At 43.7% G+C, this 14,899-nt stretch overlaps 1 protein-coding gene across 1 annotated transcript in view; it reads left to right on the top strand.

Annotated features, from left to right (window-relative positions):
- Nucleotides 1-14,899, top strand: part of WRN (WRN RecQ like helicase) — a 983,741-nt gene that overhangs the window by 291,952 nt on the left and 676,890 nt on the right. The window contains exon 9 of the mRNA XM_029601951.1: nt 4,653-4,735. Coding sequence (XP_029457811.1) covers nt 4,653-4,735 — 83 coding nt within the window. The remainder of the gene's footprint in view (nt 1-4,652; nt 4,736-14,899) is intronic.

The following is a 14,899-nucleotide window of genomic DNA, read 5'->3' as shown; positions in this document are numbered from 1 at the left end:
CCCCCCTTCATCCCTGTGAACCGTGTCTATACTGACCAGTAAGTCCCTAGACAGCAAAATCCCTACACCCCCATACTTATGTTGTGGCATACTGGCAGCAAACAAGGCATGTGGAAAGGAAGCTGAGGTCATCGGCTTTTCATATTTTCTTCTGAGATGGGTTTCCTGTATAAAAATTATGGAAGCCTTCAAGGACAAGGCTTCCTTGAACAGGAGCCGCCTTTTAAGTGGCGTATTCAGTCCCTTAACATTGAGGGACACTACTTTAATGGACATCATCAGAGTTAAACCGCACCCCCTCTATTAGGCTGAGAAAATGCAAGCACGCCAGCTGCGCCCATACCCCACTCTCACATACCCGCCAAACCTCTGTCTCCCATTGTAGATCAGATAAACGTACCACCCAATGTTTCCCTTCCCGTATTTCTCCCCCCACCCACGCCCCCCCCTCCTCCCTTGAACTCTCACCACTGAAACGTCAGCAGTGATGTGTGAAGAAGTGGTCATCCCCCCTCAGCCCCCCTCCCCCTCCCCCATCTCAGTACAGCTCAAAAGTGATAAAGAACATCTTAACGTTGAAAAACACTCTGAACAACAATATTCAAAAACCAAACCTGTAATGGAAGCAAATCACCAAATAGCGATTATAACACATAGTTCGATGATCATGCCGGCAGTCTTAGAGGAGACTCTCCGCAGGGAAAAAACAAACAAGGCCATCAGTACTAAGCCGCGAGAGTCACTCCACGCCGTCTCTCAGCAAGCCGGGGTCTATCGGGCTGCGGCGGAGCCTTGCACCCGATTTCCCGATTCTCTGCCACCGCGGTTTTTCCAGCCCCCTCTCAGGCTGAGCAGCGGTCAGGTCTTCTGGCAATATTAGTCCCGCATCCGCCATTGTGGCCTTAGCTTCCTCTCGATTTGTAATCCGACGGGTTACCCCATCTTTCGTGAATGCTAAACCACTGGGGTACAGCCATCTATACTTAATGTTCTCCTTACGGAGGAGAGTGGTAATCGCGTACATGTCTCGCCGTTTCTGGAGTGTAGCCGCAGCCAAGATTTTAAAGATGGCCACCTTGTGCCCGTCCCACGTGACAGTGCCCATTTGGCGCGCCTTCTGCATAATCCTGTCCTTTTGACTATAGTGGTGGATACAGGCTATAATATTCCTCGGTGAGTTATTTCGCGCAGCACCTAGGGCTCTGTGCGCCCGATCTAACTCAATAGCAGTGTCCCGGTCATCAGAATCAGCAGCCCCTCCATACAGGATTTCGTGGCAAATTTTTTGGACTACCTGAGCGGCATCTGAGTAAGCCTCTGATTCCGGTACACCCCTGATACGAATATTCGAGCGCCGTGCTCTGTTTTCAATATCTTCTAGTTTAAGCATTATGGCTTCATTTTTACTGTGCAGCGATGAGATTTCCGCTCCGAGTCGTGAGGATTCAAGGGCCTGTCCTTCCACCACATGTTCCATGTCTTCCATGCGGCACCCAAACTCACCCATCTCCGTCCGAAATTCTGCCAACGCGTCGTGCATATCCTTCTTAATCGATTTTATGTCCCTCTGTATCTCCGCAAACCAGCCCCTGAAGTCCTCTTTCGTAGGTTCCACCGACTGCCGGGTCAGGCTCTGGGCTGGCTGATCTTCGGTCTCAGCTATATGGGCCGCGTTGTCGGACGCCATGCTGCTATCCTCCGCCTCCGTGCCTTCTCGTAACACAGCAAAACGAGAGCCGCTGGCCTCATACGAAAATGATTTTAAATCGACGGCTTTTTTTCTCGATGTCATGTCCCACCGTATAGAAGCGGTTTGGTGAGGCGTAAGCGCTAAGATTTTATAAAATTGGAGGAGTGAGTGAGGAGCTAATGCTTCAAGCGTTCATATAGGAAGGCTGACGTCATTTCCTCACACAAGACTGTTCTGATCCAAACGGACAACACAGTAGCCATGTGGTACATCAACAAACAAGGGGGAACAGGTTCTTATCTCCTTTGTCAAGAAGCAGCACAGATTTGGGACTGGGCCCTAACACACTCAATTCTTCTTCGGGCCACTTACCTAGCAGGCATCCACAACATAGTAGCAGATCGCCTGAGTCGTCAGTTCCAACCGCACGAATGGTCCTTGGATCCAGCAATAGCATCCAAGATCTTCCAACGCTGGGGTCAACCGACAATAGATCTCTTTGCATCCCATCTGAACTACAAACTGAACAATTACTGCTCTCTACTCCGACAGCAGACCGGCCTACCAAAGGACGCCTTTGCTCGCCATTGGAATTCAGGCCTGTTATATGCGTATCCACCGATACCACTCATAACCAAAACACTAGTGAAACTACAACAGGACAAGGGGACTATGATACTCATAGCCCCGTATTGGCCTCGACAGGTATGGTTCCCCACACTGCTAGATCTCTCAGTCAGGGATCCAGTTCGCCTGGGAGTAACTCCCAATCTCATAACTCAGGAGCAGGGTCAGTTGCACCATCCCAACCTTCAATCCCTGTCCCTGACAGCATGGATGTTGAAAGCTTGATCTTACAACCTCTCAACCTTCCATCCTCTATATCTCAAGTACTTATAGCTGCACGTAAACCTTCCACTAGAAAGAATTATTCCTACAAATGGAAACGGTTTACTTTGTGGTGCACTCAGAAATCTTTAAATCCTTTCACTTGCCCCACTACCTCGCTACTAGATTACCTTTACCATCTCTCAGACTCTGGTCTTAAGACGTCATCTGTAAGGGTACACTTAAGTGCAATCTCAGCTTACCATAACAAGCTGGGAGATGCACCTATCTCCACACAGCCTCTCGTCAGTAAATTCATGAGAGGCCTAACTCACATTAAACCTCCAGTTCATTCCCCAAGCATACAATGGGACCTGAATGTAGTATTAACTAGGCTTATGCGTTCTCCATTTGAACCCATAAATACCTGTGACCTTAAATACCTTACTTGGAAAACGGTATTTCTCATAGCCGTTACATCAGCTAGAAGGGTCAGCGAACTACAAGCTCTAGTCACATACGAACCTTTTACAAAGTTCCTACATGACAGGGTAGTCCTCTGTACACATCCAAAATTCCTTCCTAAAGTTGTCACAGAATTTCACTTGAACCAATCAATAGTTTTACCAACATTCTTTCCTAGGCCTCATTCCCATCAGGGTGAAAGAGCCTTACACACTTTGGACTGTAAGTGTGCGTTATCCTTCTATTTAAACCGCACAACAGCCCAAAGGAAATCCAGTCAGTTGTTTGTTTCCTATGACCCAAACAAACCAGGTAAAGCAGTGGGTAAGCATACTCTGTCAAACTGGCTAGCAGATTGCATACAATTTTGTTATGAAAAAGCAGGCCTTACTCTTCAAGGGCGAGTAAAAGCACACTCTGTCAGAGCAATGTCAACTTCAGTAGCACACCTTCGCTCGGTGCCTATTCTGGACATTTGTAAAGCAGCAACATGGAGTTCTCTTCACACTTTTACAGCTCACTACTGTTTAGACAAGGAAGACAAGATTCGGCCTATGGACAATCCGTCTTAAAGAACTTGTTTCCAGTATAATCCCAATTCCTTCTACATCCAACCAGCTGTGATCTTCGGCTGATTCATTTCATCAACAATACTTCACTGTTGCTTCACTACAAAATGACTCAGCCTCTAGCTTGCTAATCACCCATATGTGAGGACTAGCATCCTGCTTGTCCTGGGATAAAGCAAAATTGCTTACCTTGTAATAGGTGTTATCCCAGGACAGCAGGATGTAGTCCTCACGAAACCCACCCGCCACCCCGCGGAGTTGGGTCCGATACGTTTTATTATTTTATTTTTGGCTTATGCTAATTGCTACAAAACAAGACTGAAGGGAGACCCCTGTGGCAGGGAATATCATGGCATGCTGGGCATGCTCAGTAGGCACTCTGGTGCCAGTCAAAAGTTTCATGGAAACTTTTAAAGAAGTTTTTTCCGTACATAGGGCTCCATTACCGATGTCACCCATATGTGAGGACTACATCCTGCTGTCCTGGGATAACACCTATTACAAGGTAAGCAATTTTGCTTTCTTCACATTGTAACTGTTTATCATTATTGTTGTATATGAACCGATGTGACGGCTATGACTGAATGTCGGTATACAAAAAACAAATAAATAAATATCTGTGACAAGATTTAATTTTATTTATGAAAATTTGATATTCTGCCTTTTCCCAAAGTTGGTCTCAAGGCAGATTACAATAAATTTAAATGAAGAGTTATCCTCTTTTCTTTAGGTCAGTGCTATGACAAAAGGGGTGAAGATGTCTGCAATTAAGGCCTTGGTTTTTTATTTTTCATTACTTTTCGAATATTTCTATAAATATTGTTTCAAGATGTAGATCAGTGAAACAAACTCCTACTTTAATGCACTTTGATTTGTGTATTTTAGACATCAGAATGTGAAAATGTACAAGGGTTTGAAAACTTCTATAAGGCAGTACACTTTATCCAGCACATCTTTTCTCTCCCAGCCTTGAAATGCATGTTATTTCCAAAAAAGGCAGCAGCATTATAATATATATGTTAAGTGTTTTAGATGATGTGGAATGGCAGCAGAGTTCAATGTATAATTTTATTATTTGATGCCATGCTGACTTTTCACAGGGGCCTGTTCAGAGTGGTGTATATGACTCCAGAATTTTGTTCAGGAAATGTGGCTTTGCTTCAGCAGCTGAATGGAACTATTGGTAAGTGGGGGCTATTTTTTTTTTTTATTGTGCGATTGAGGGTGTAGAAGCAGGGATTACATTTTTGGTTCATAATGATTCTGTTATTGAATATGCTATAGTTTGATTCTGTTTTCCTGTTTTGTGGCCTTTCTTTGTTTTCTAATTCTTGGAAGTTAGATTCAGGTTTATTTGCCAAGTGCTAGCAGTGGTACCAGATTTTAAGAAGGACATTGTGTTTTTAAAGAAGCAGTTAAGAAGTAAATCCTAACTTTATATTGATTGAGTCTGACATTTTTTCTGCTTTACAATTTTTTTTTTTTTTTTTTATCATCACAAGCAACAGTGGCTTGCCTTCTAACATGTTTCCATTCAAGGACCAGTACTGGATATTTCTCTTAAGTTGCTCGCTGTGTTTGTTGTTAATTATAGTTACAATTTTTGTGCACTAACATACTTTAACTCATGCCATTTGGAAAACATGTATTTTATTTGAAAACAAATAAATTGCAAACCCACACTTTCACCCACAGCCCATTTTAGGAGGCAGGAACTGAGCAGGAAGAGTCTGGAGCACAGAGGTGCTTAGTTTGAGCCTTTCAGGGGCAAACAGTGATGGGAAGAGGAGTGGCTGTTTCATTCTCATTCCCTTTTGTGCACACATGATAAATATTGGGGGTGTAGCATCCCAAGGAGATTAGGAACACTCACAATATAGACTGATTTCTGCTATTTCTCCTCTTGCCCTATCTCAGTTGCTGAGTAGGCCACTGCTGTGCATTGGTACTGGCATTATAAAATATTTTCTGCTGAATATATAAAGACTAAAGGCTGTGAAATTGCAATGTAACTACAGAAGAATAGCAAAATACAGTGCAAAAGAAGATAACTCAAGGACTGAAAGGAAGACAGCTAATTAAGAAATACAGCAAAACAAAGAAACCTGGAAAATATGCCTAAACCTAAAATTACTGTTGTGCTCATAAGTTTACAAACCCCTGGCAGAATTTGTAAGATGTGAAGCATTTTAAGAAAACATGAGTGATCAGGCTCAACACATCTGTTATTTTTAATGTGTTTCAGATTAAAACTAGTAATCACAGAATAATACAATCATTACACAAAACATAGCAATAAGGTCCTGTTCAAAAGTTTATGTATCCTTGAATGTTTGGGCTGATAATTTATACTCAAGTACACACACACAGATTGAGATAGCAATGAAGGCTGGGTATCCACACCTGTGCCTTGTTTGGTTGTAAATTAGTGTCTGTGTATAAATAGTCAATGAGTTTCTTAGCTCTTGAGAAAACATTGTGTATTTCATCTAGGGCTGCACTGATTTTGGTGGTTACTGAAGCATGAGGAAAACAAAAAACTGTCAAAGAATGTGCAAGCAAAAGTAGTTCAACTTTATATATCAGGGAAAGGACATAAAAAGATATCCAAACATTTGAAAATGCCAATCAGTACTGTTCAAACTCTGATCAAGAAGTGAAAAATTATGGGTTCTGTTAATACCAAGGTAGACCAAGAAATATTTCAGACACAACTGCCAGGAAAATTTGTCTGGATGCAAAGTAGAACCCACAAGCAACTTCTGCTTAAAATACAGGCTTCTCTATAGACAGAGGGACTAGGCAGGGGTGCCCGCTCTCACCACTATTATTTGCCCTATTTCTTGAACCCTTTGCAACCCAGATCCACTCATCTACCCTCATACAGGGAGTAAGCTTAGGGGCCTTTAATTACAAACTTTCATTATTCGCGGATGATATTATGTTCACACTTACAAAGCTGAAACAATCCCTAGAGGTAGTAGTGTCCCTCTGCCTATAGTGAAAGCAGTTCCATATCCCCCATTTACCTTAACTCTAACTTTGGGATGTTCAAAGAAAGGAAAAAAGGTCCAAACACCATTCTCTGCAAGATATGAAATAAAGGCCAATGAACAAGGTCGAAGGCCTTCTCTGCGTCAATGGTAGCAAGACCATGGGGATCCGTTCTTTATTAATCCACCATATGAGATCAATACTTTTACATATGTTGTCAGCCGCCATGCGCTGCTGAATGAACCCCACTTGATCGGAGTGTACTAAGAAAGGCATGAACCTATTCAGTCTTAGAGCAAGTACTCTAGCTAGTATTTTTAAAGCAAGGTTTATCAGGGATATGGGTCTATAAGAACTGCATAAGGAGGGGTCTCTACCGGGTTTCTCATGATATTGGAATGTTCTGGCAGGGAGCCACCCTCATGTACTTGATTAAAGAATGTAGTTAATGGTCCTACCAACACTGATGAAAAGTTTCGATAATATGCCCTGGAGAGGCTGTCCAATTCCGGTGATTTTCCTGTCTTGTTTATTCACACACAGGACTTTATCACTAGTGATAAGTGCATCTAGAACTAGTCTCTGTTCTGTGAATAGAGTGGGCATCAACATAGAGCGCAAATAATCATCGATTTTGGATAACTCAGTAGAGTTGTCAGTACTGTAAAGCCTCTGATAGAAATCAGAAAAGCTGTCTCTAAACTCTGCTGGCGCTGTGTGAACCTTGCCCTGAGCTCCTTTGATTTTAGGGATGATGCTTTGCACCGTTCTGGGTTTTAGTCGCCGGGCCAGCAGGCGACCTGATTTATCACCTCCTTCATAATAAGTTTTAGTTACCTCAAGGGTGTGGAGAAATTGCAAATCATCAAGTCTATTTTGGCTAATAGATCAAGTCTAGCCTTTAGCGCATTTACAGGCAGAAGCTTTAGAGATAAAACGGCCCCTAAACACAGCCTTAGAGCATTCCCAGATTACTCCTGATGAGGAAGAGACTTTAGGGTTTGCTTGGAAATACTCCTCCAATTGATTCTCAATAGATTTAGCAAAAGCATTATCCCTGAGTAGAGATTCATTCAACCTCCAGTAACAAAGCCATGGGTCTCCACCACTAAGATGTAGGTTGAGCCAAACCGGTGCATGGTCAGGCCATGTGATTGAGCCTATTACAGCTGTCTGGAGGTTAGGTGGTAGAATTTTGTCTAATAGAAAGAAATCTATATGTGTATAGGAACTGTGAGGGAAGGAATAGAAAGTGTAAGAGTGTGTGTAACATAGAAACATAGAAATGACGGCAGAAGAAGACCAAACGGCCCATCCAGTCTGCCCAGCAAGCTACGCACTTTATCCATTTTTTTTCCCTTTTTTCTCTCTCCCACCTTTTACTATTGGCTTCCAGTACCCTCCAGCCCTAATTCCCCTCAACCCCACCACCAATTTAGAGAAAAGCGCCGTATCTGCATCCAAGTGACATCCAGATCAATTAGGGGTAGCAACCGCTGTAACAAGCAGGCCACACCCTTGCCCCATACTCTTACCCACCCCTGTTTTTATTTTTTTGTTTGTTTTTTTATTTTTTTTGTAGATAGCAGCCCTCCATCCTTCCGCTCCGTGAAGGTGGAACACTAACTACTGGCCACTGGCATCCCGCTCCGTGAATGCCTCTATGGCTACTGCCGCTCCGTGCAGTGTTTGAATGCCTCTGTGGCTACTGCTGCTCCGTGCAGTGTTTTGCTGCCTCCACTTTATGCACGCCCTCTAGACTTGATGGATCCACAGTGTTTATCCCACGCCCCTTTGAAGTCATTCACAGTTTTAGACTTCACCACTTCCTCCGGAAGGGCATTCCAGGCATCCACCACCCTTTCCGTGAAGAAATACTTCCTGACATTGGTTCTTAGTCTTCCTCCCTGGAGCCTCAGCTCATGACCTCTGGTTCTGCTGATTTTTTTCTGACAGAAAAGGTTTGTCGTTGTCTTTGGATCATTAAAGTTTTTCAAGTATCTGAAAGTCTGAATCATATCACCCCTGCTCCTCCTTTCCTCCAGGGAGTACATATTTAGATTCTTCAATCTCTCTTCGTGTGTCCTCCGATGAAGTGGGAGAGCGCTGTCTCCAGGCATCTACCAGGTTCCAATCAGCCATAAGGGAAGCAAGAGACTTTCTTGCACCTTGTACATGTTATGGTTAAATGTGTTTGGATGGATTCTTGGGTACTGTGGGAGATGACCATGCCCATGGGGAGGAGCCCCATGAGCAGCCACAGTACTGGGCTAGACTCAGAACACACAAACACAGTTCTTTATTAAACAGCTTGAAGAGAGCCACCAGAGGTGGCAGTAGTGAGGCAGTCTGGTAGTTGCAGTCTCAGGGACCTCGGCAGAGGGAGCCCTTCTCTCCCCGATGGTATAGGGAGGTTCCGCAGCAGGTTTCCCAGCAAGGAGATACTGTGGATGAGATAGACTGAGAATTAGAGTACTCACTAGGTGTTTGCTGTTGATATGCGATTCCACCAGATAGTAGAAGAAAGTACAGGCACCGAGGCAGGGAGAGCAGGCCCTCGAGGAGCGAGTACCTGTTCCCTGTAAGGCACCTGAAATAAAGCAGAGGGCCCCTGAGGAGCGGGTACCCAGGTTAGCAGTTATCCCGAAGGGCAGAGGGAGAGCTTCCAGCGGCAGCACGGAAGCGGCAGAGTAGCGTAGACAAGAACAGAAGAGTCCAAGATCAAGTCCTTGCTAACTAAACGAGCTAGCAAAATAGCAAAGGTTATATACCTGGATGGCATGACGTCAGCATGGGGGAACGCCACAGAGGTTTGCGCCAAGGTTGGAATAAAGACGTGGATGGCACGCGCGCACCCTAGTAAGTACCTGGGAGGAGCATGGCGGGAGGCTGCACCATAGCCGTTCTGGGGACACTAGAGAGGTTGGCTTGTAGACGCTGCGGTAGCCATCTTTCCTAGGTAAGCAGGAGGAGCCGTGAATAAGGTGAGGCAAATGGGGCGAAGCCGTCTAGCACCGACGGACGCAACAGTACAGGGTAAGCCGGGGAGAGATATTAAAATCACCTCCTAAAATGATAAACCCTTCCGCATAAGTAAGTAATAGCTCATTGATTTTTTTGAAAAAAATGACCCTTGATCTTGATTGGGAGTGTATAGGGAAACTAAAGTGTAAATAAGATGCCCAATGCATAAGAACATGCCATACTGGATCAGACCAAGGGTCCAACAAGCCCAGCATCCTGTTTCCAACAGTGGCCAATTGAGGCCACAAGAACATGGCCAGTACCCAAAAACTAAGTCTATTCCATGCTACTGTTGCTAGTAATAGCAGTGGCTATTTTGTAAGTCAACTTAATAAATAGCAGGTAATGGACTTCTCCAAGAACTTATCCAATCCTTTTTTTAAACACAGCTACACTAACTGCACTAACCACATCCTCTGGCAACAAATTCCAGAGTTTAATTGTGCGTTGAGTGAAAAAGAGCTTTCTCCGATTAGTTTTAAATGTGCCACATGCTAACTTCATGGAGTGCCCCCTAGTCTTTCTATTATCCGAAAGAGTAAATAACTGATTCACATTAACCCGTTCTAGATCTCTCCTGATTTTAAACACCTCTATCATATCTCCCCTCAGCCGTCTCTTCTCCAAGCTGAAAAGTCCTAACCTCTTTAGTCTTTTCTCATAGGGGAGCTGTTCCATTCCCTTCATTATTTTGGCCGCCCTCCTCTGTACCTTCTCCATCGCAACTATATCTTTTCTGAGATGCGGCAACCAGACTTGTACACAGTATTCAAGGTACGGTCTCACCATGGAGCGATACAGAGGCATTATGACATTTTCCGTTTTATTCACCATTCCCTTTCTAATAATTCCCATCATTCTGTTTGCTTTTTTGACTACCGCAGCACACTGAACCGAATATTTCAATGTGCTATCCACTATGACGACTAGATCTCTTTCTTGGGTGGTAGCTCCTAATATGGAACCTAACATTGTGTAACTATAGCATGGGTTATTTTTCCCTCTATGCATCACCATGCACTTATCCACATTAAATTTCATCTGCCATTTGGATGCCCAATTTTCCAGTCTCAGAAGGTCTTCCTGCAATTTATCACAATCTGTTTGTGATTTAACTACTCTGAACAATTTTGTATCATCTGTAAATTTGATGACCTCAGTTGTCGTATTTCTTTCCAGATCATTTATAAATATATTGAAAAGTAAAGGTCCCAATACAGATCCCTGAGGCACTCCACTGCCTACTCCCTTCCACGGAGAAAATTGTCCATTTAATCCTACTCTCTGTTTCCTGTCTTTTAGCCAGTTTGTAATCCACGAAAGGACATTGCCACCTATCCCATGACTTTTTAAGTTTCCTAGAAGCCTCTCATGAGGAACTTTGTCAAATGCCTTCTGAAAATCCAAGTACACTACATCTACTGGTTCACCTTTATCCACATGTTTATTATCTCCTTCAAAAAAGTGAAGCAGATTTGTGAGGCAAGACTTGCCTTGGGTAAAGCCATGCTGACTTTGTTCCATTAAACCATGTCTTTCTATATGTTCTGTGATTTTGATATTTAGAACACTTTCCACTATTTTTCCTGGCACTGAAGTCATGCTAACCGGTCTGTAGTTTCCCGGATCGCCCCTGGAGCCCTTTTTAAATATTGGGGTTACATTTGCTATCCTCCAGTATTCAGGTACAATGGATGATTTTAGTGATAGGTTACAAATTTTTACTAATAGGTCAGAATGCATATCTTGAATAACACATATCGGCCTCCTGGGTCAGATGCCTGGAATAATAGTTTGTGTGCAAGTTGAGCAGAGAAAAGAATACCAGTATCCGCAAATTTAGCATTATTCCCACTAGGGGCAAAAAAGGCATGGGGCTATTCTTTAATAGAAAGGAGATGCTCGTGCCTTCTGCGCAAATGCGTCTCTTGTAGAAAAACGATAGCGGTGTTTCGGGAAAGTATTGAGTAACATTAAAGGAGAAAAGCCTAGCCATGCTTAAGTATAATGAGTGGGTGATATATATGAGAATACAAAGTGGATACACTTAGCCATTTAGTTGCAAGAGTGGAAGCAGCCTGCATATGGAAGTAGTCATTGTTAATAAAGAGTAATTGGACGATGGCTGTTGGAGTCATCGTGGAATCTTCAGCCCTGTTCTGCGAGAGATGCATCAGGTTTCTTGAGCTGCTGTCAGAGTCTTCCTCCACCGTGGCCCATGCATTGTCATCTTTGGGTTGGGTCAGCGGAGAGTGCAGCCACAGCTGAAGGCTGAGAGAAGAAGCTTACTTCTAGACCAGCTTGCTTGAAGGATTCCACGACCTCAGCCAAATATTTTACCTAGTACGAGGTCCCCTTATATTGAAATACCAGCGCAAACGGAAAGGCCCAATGATACCGGATCTCCTTGTGTCTAGGGTTGCCAACTTTACCACAGATCACGACTGGACACTTGACGACCGAGGGCGATATTTCTTTCATCCCCCTCTTTTGCATCAATTTGCATTTTTTCATATCATGCAACTTGGAGCCCATATGGTATTAGGCCTATTGTAAACTGAAGATGTGGAGTAAACAACACACACATGCAAATGAATATAAAAAATAGGAGGATGTGTGACTACAAAGTATAACCATTCAATATATATAACTTCAACTTTATTAATTTTAAGCCAGCAGGAGCTATACATTTTTACAATATATAATTATTGAAGTGAAAACACTTCAATAATTGTATATGATTGTTCTTTCAATTATTGAAGTGAAAGAACTTCAATAATTGTATTATTGTTATTCAATTGCTGTTTATTATTCTTTCACGTCAATAATGGGCTTATCCCTCAGAAATTTGAGTAAACAATTCCCATACCAAAACAGGAATCAAACAGTAACAACCCTACCTATGAAAAAGCAACATTGCACATATTAAACCAGGCCCTAAGATAGCAGTATACCTCCTAAAGGAAAACAGACCAAGCCAAGCTTCTTTTCTGGTGTAGGGATCTAAAAGCTATCTAGAAAGTAAATAAACTGAACTACATGCTAGCAGAATAAATACCTCATCTTGATCAAACATGAACACAGTCAGACCTTCACTAAATACAAAGAGATCATGAAGTATAAATAGAAAGTGTGCTGACAAAAAATGAGCTGGATACCTGAAGCTGAACTCTGCATGCAGTGCAATAATGGAAATTATCCCAGGACAAGCAGGATGCTAGTCCTCACATATGGGTGACGTCACCGAACGGAGCCCAGGCGGGAAAGCTTTCTGTCAAAGTTTCTAGAAACTTTTGACTGGCCCTGTGAGGCCACTGAGCATGCCCAGCATGCTATGATATTCTCTGCCACAGGTGTCTCTCTTCAGTCTTCACTTTTCCGCGCTGCCGTTCGGGACCTATAGCCCTAGCGTTTGGGAAATTCTTTTGACTGAAAAAGTCAACTTTTTTGATAACATTCTCTGTATTAGGACTCTCTACCTCGCCGGCTGGTGAGTACTGTATTTTCTCAAATTTTCGGAAGAAAATTTTCTCACACACACACACACACACACTCGTTCTTCGACGGCTGTCGATTCAAAAATGGTGACGGGCTTCAAAAAATGCCCTGTCTGCAACCGAAATATGTCCATAACCGATCCGCATTTGGAGTGTGTACTGTGCCTCGGGGAAAAACACGATGTCAGTACATGCTCCGAATGTGCAGAGATGACCGTAAAAGGCCGAAAAGCCAGGCAAGAGAAAATGGAACACCTATTTTCTCTTCAGCTAATCCCTTCTCCCTCGAAACCACCGAGGTCGTCTCCGGCTGGAGCAGCAAAAAGGGTTTTACTCAAAAAACCGCGTCCGGATGGATCCGGGGATCGTCAGTCCTCTCCATCATCTGTGCTCTCCACAAAGTCGGCAGAGCATACAAAAACTAAACATCGCCATCGACATCGTCCATCATTGTCCGCATCGGTGTCCCAGGACGAATCGATTCCGAAGCGGCCTAAAACTCAGGAAACGCCGGTGGCTGGGCCTTCGCCGTCACCAGTATCTACGACGTCATCGATGGACATCGCAGCACCGCCACCGCGAACACCATCGGTGTCTCCACCTATATCACAGCCAGAATTGTCTATACTTATTAGACAAGCTGTTTTACAAGTTCTACAAGAGCAGCAAATTCCGACAATGCTGTCAATGCCGATACCCTCCGGGTCGATGCAGATGCCTCCAGCATCGATGCCGATGCCCCCAGCATCGATGTTGATGACTCTAATATCGATGCCGATACCTCCACCGTCAATATTGATGCCGTCAGTATCGATGCTGATGAATTTTTCCTCCAACATCGATGCCGGTGATAACACCGATGACAACACCATTTTTGCCTCCGAAATTCTCGACTGGTTTCATAACCACCACACCGATGCTACAAACACAACCTACATCGATATTATCTCAAATTCCACCGATGATTCCAATGACAGCATCCCTGCCACCACCTGATCAACCACCAGAAATACAGGATGAGGCATTTTACCGGCGCCTCTTACAAAGGTACCAGAATGTCATCGACAACTTGCCACCTATTACAACAAGAACAACATCTACAGATATTTTCATCGATGAGCCACAGCCTGGACCTTCAGGGCTTCATGTTCCACCGGCACCAGCAACTCAAACACCTTATAGAGAAGATTCAGAAGACTCCTGGGATGATGAACCCTCTCAATTTTCCTCAGAGGAATTCATGTCTAATCCTTCTTCTCCTGACCGAAGAAAGAAGTCACCCCCAGAAGATCTTTCCTTCTCATCATTTATTCAAACAATGTCTGACTCCATCCCTTTTAAATTGACAGCAGAGGAAGACACAAGAGCACAAACTCTTGAAGTATTACAGTTTGTGGATCCACCCAAACAGGTATTAGCAGTACCAGTACATGAAGTCTTACTGGACCTTCAGAAAAGAATCTGGGAACACCCAGCTTCTACACCTGCAGTAAACAAAAGAGTGGAAACTACCTACATAGTTCAACCAGCTCCAGGGTACCACAAACAGCAATTGCCACACCAATCTGTTGTTGTGGAATCAGCGCAGAAGAAATCTAAACGTGTGCGCCTACATTCCTCCATCCCACCAGGCAGGGAGCACAGATTCCTGGACATAATGGGTAAGAAGATCTACCAGAGTTCCATGCTGAGCACAAAAATCTCTGCATATCAACTCTATATCACTCAACACCAGAGGAACCTCTGGAAAGAGATGGAACAATTCATCACCTCCTTACCCACTCAATTCCAAGAGTCTGCTCAAGCAATTATATCAAAAGGTCTGGAGGCAG

This window comes from Rhinatrema bivittatum, chromosome 1 (genome assembly GCF_901001135.1).
Source record: "Rhinatrema bivittatum chromosome 1, aRhiBiv1.1, whole genome shotgun sequence".
NCBI lineage: Eukaryota > Metazoa > Chordata > Amphibia > Gymnophiona > Rhinatrematidae > Rhinatrema > Rhinatrema bivittatum.
This window is presented reverse-complemented; position numbering and strand designations above follow the sequence as displayed.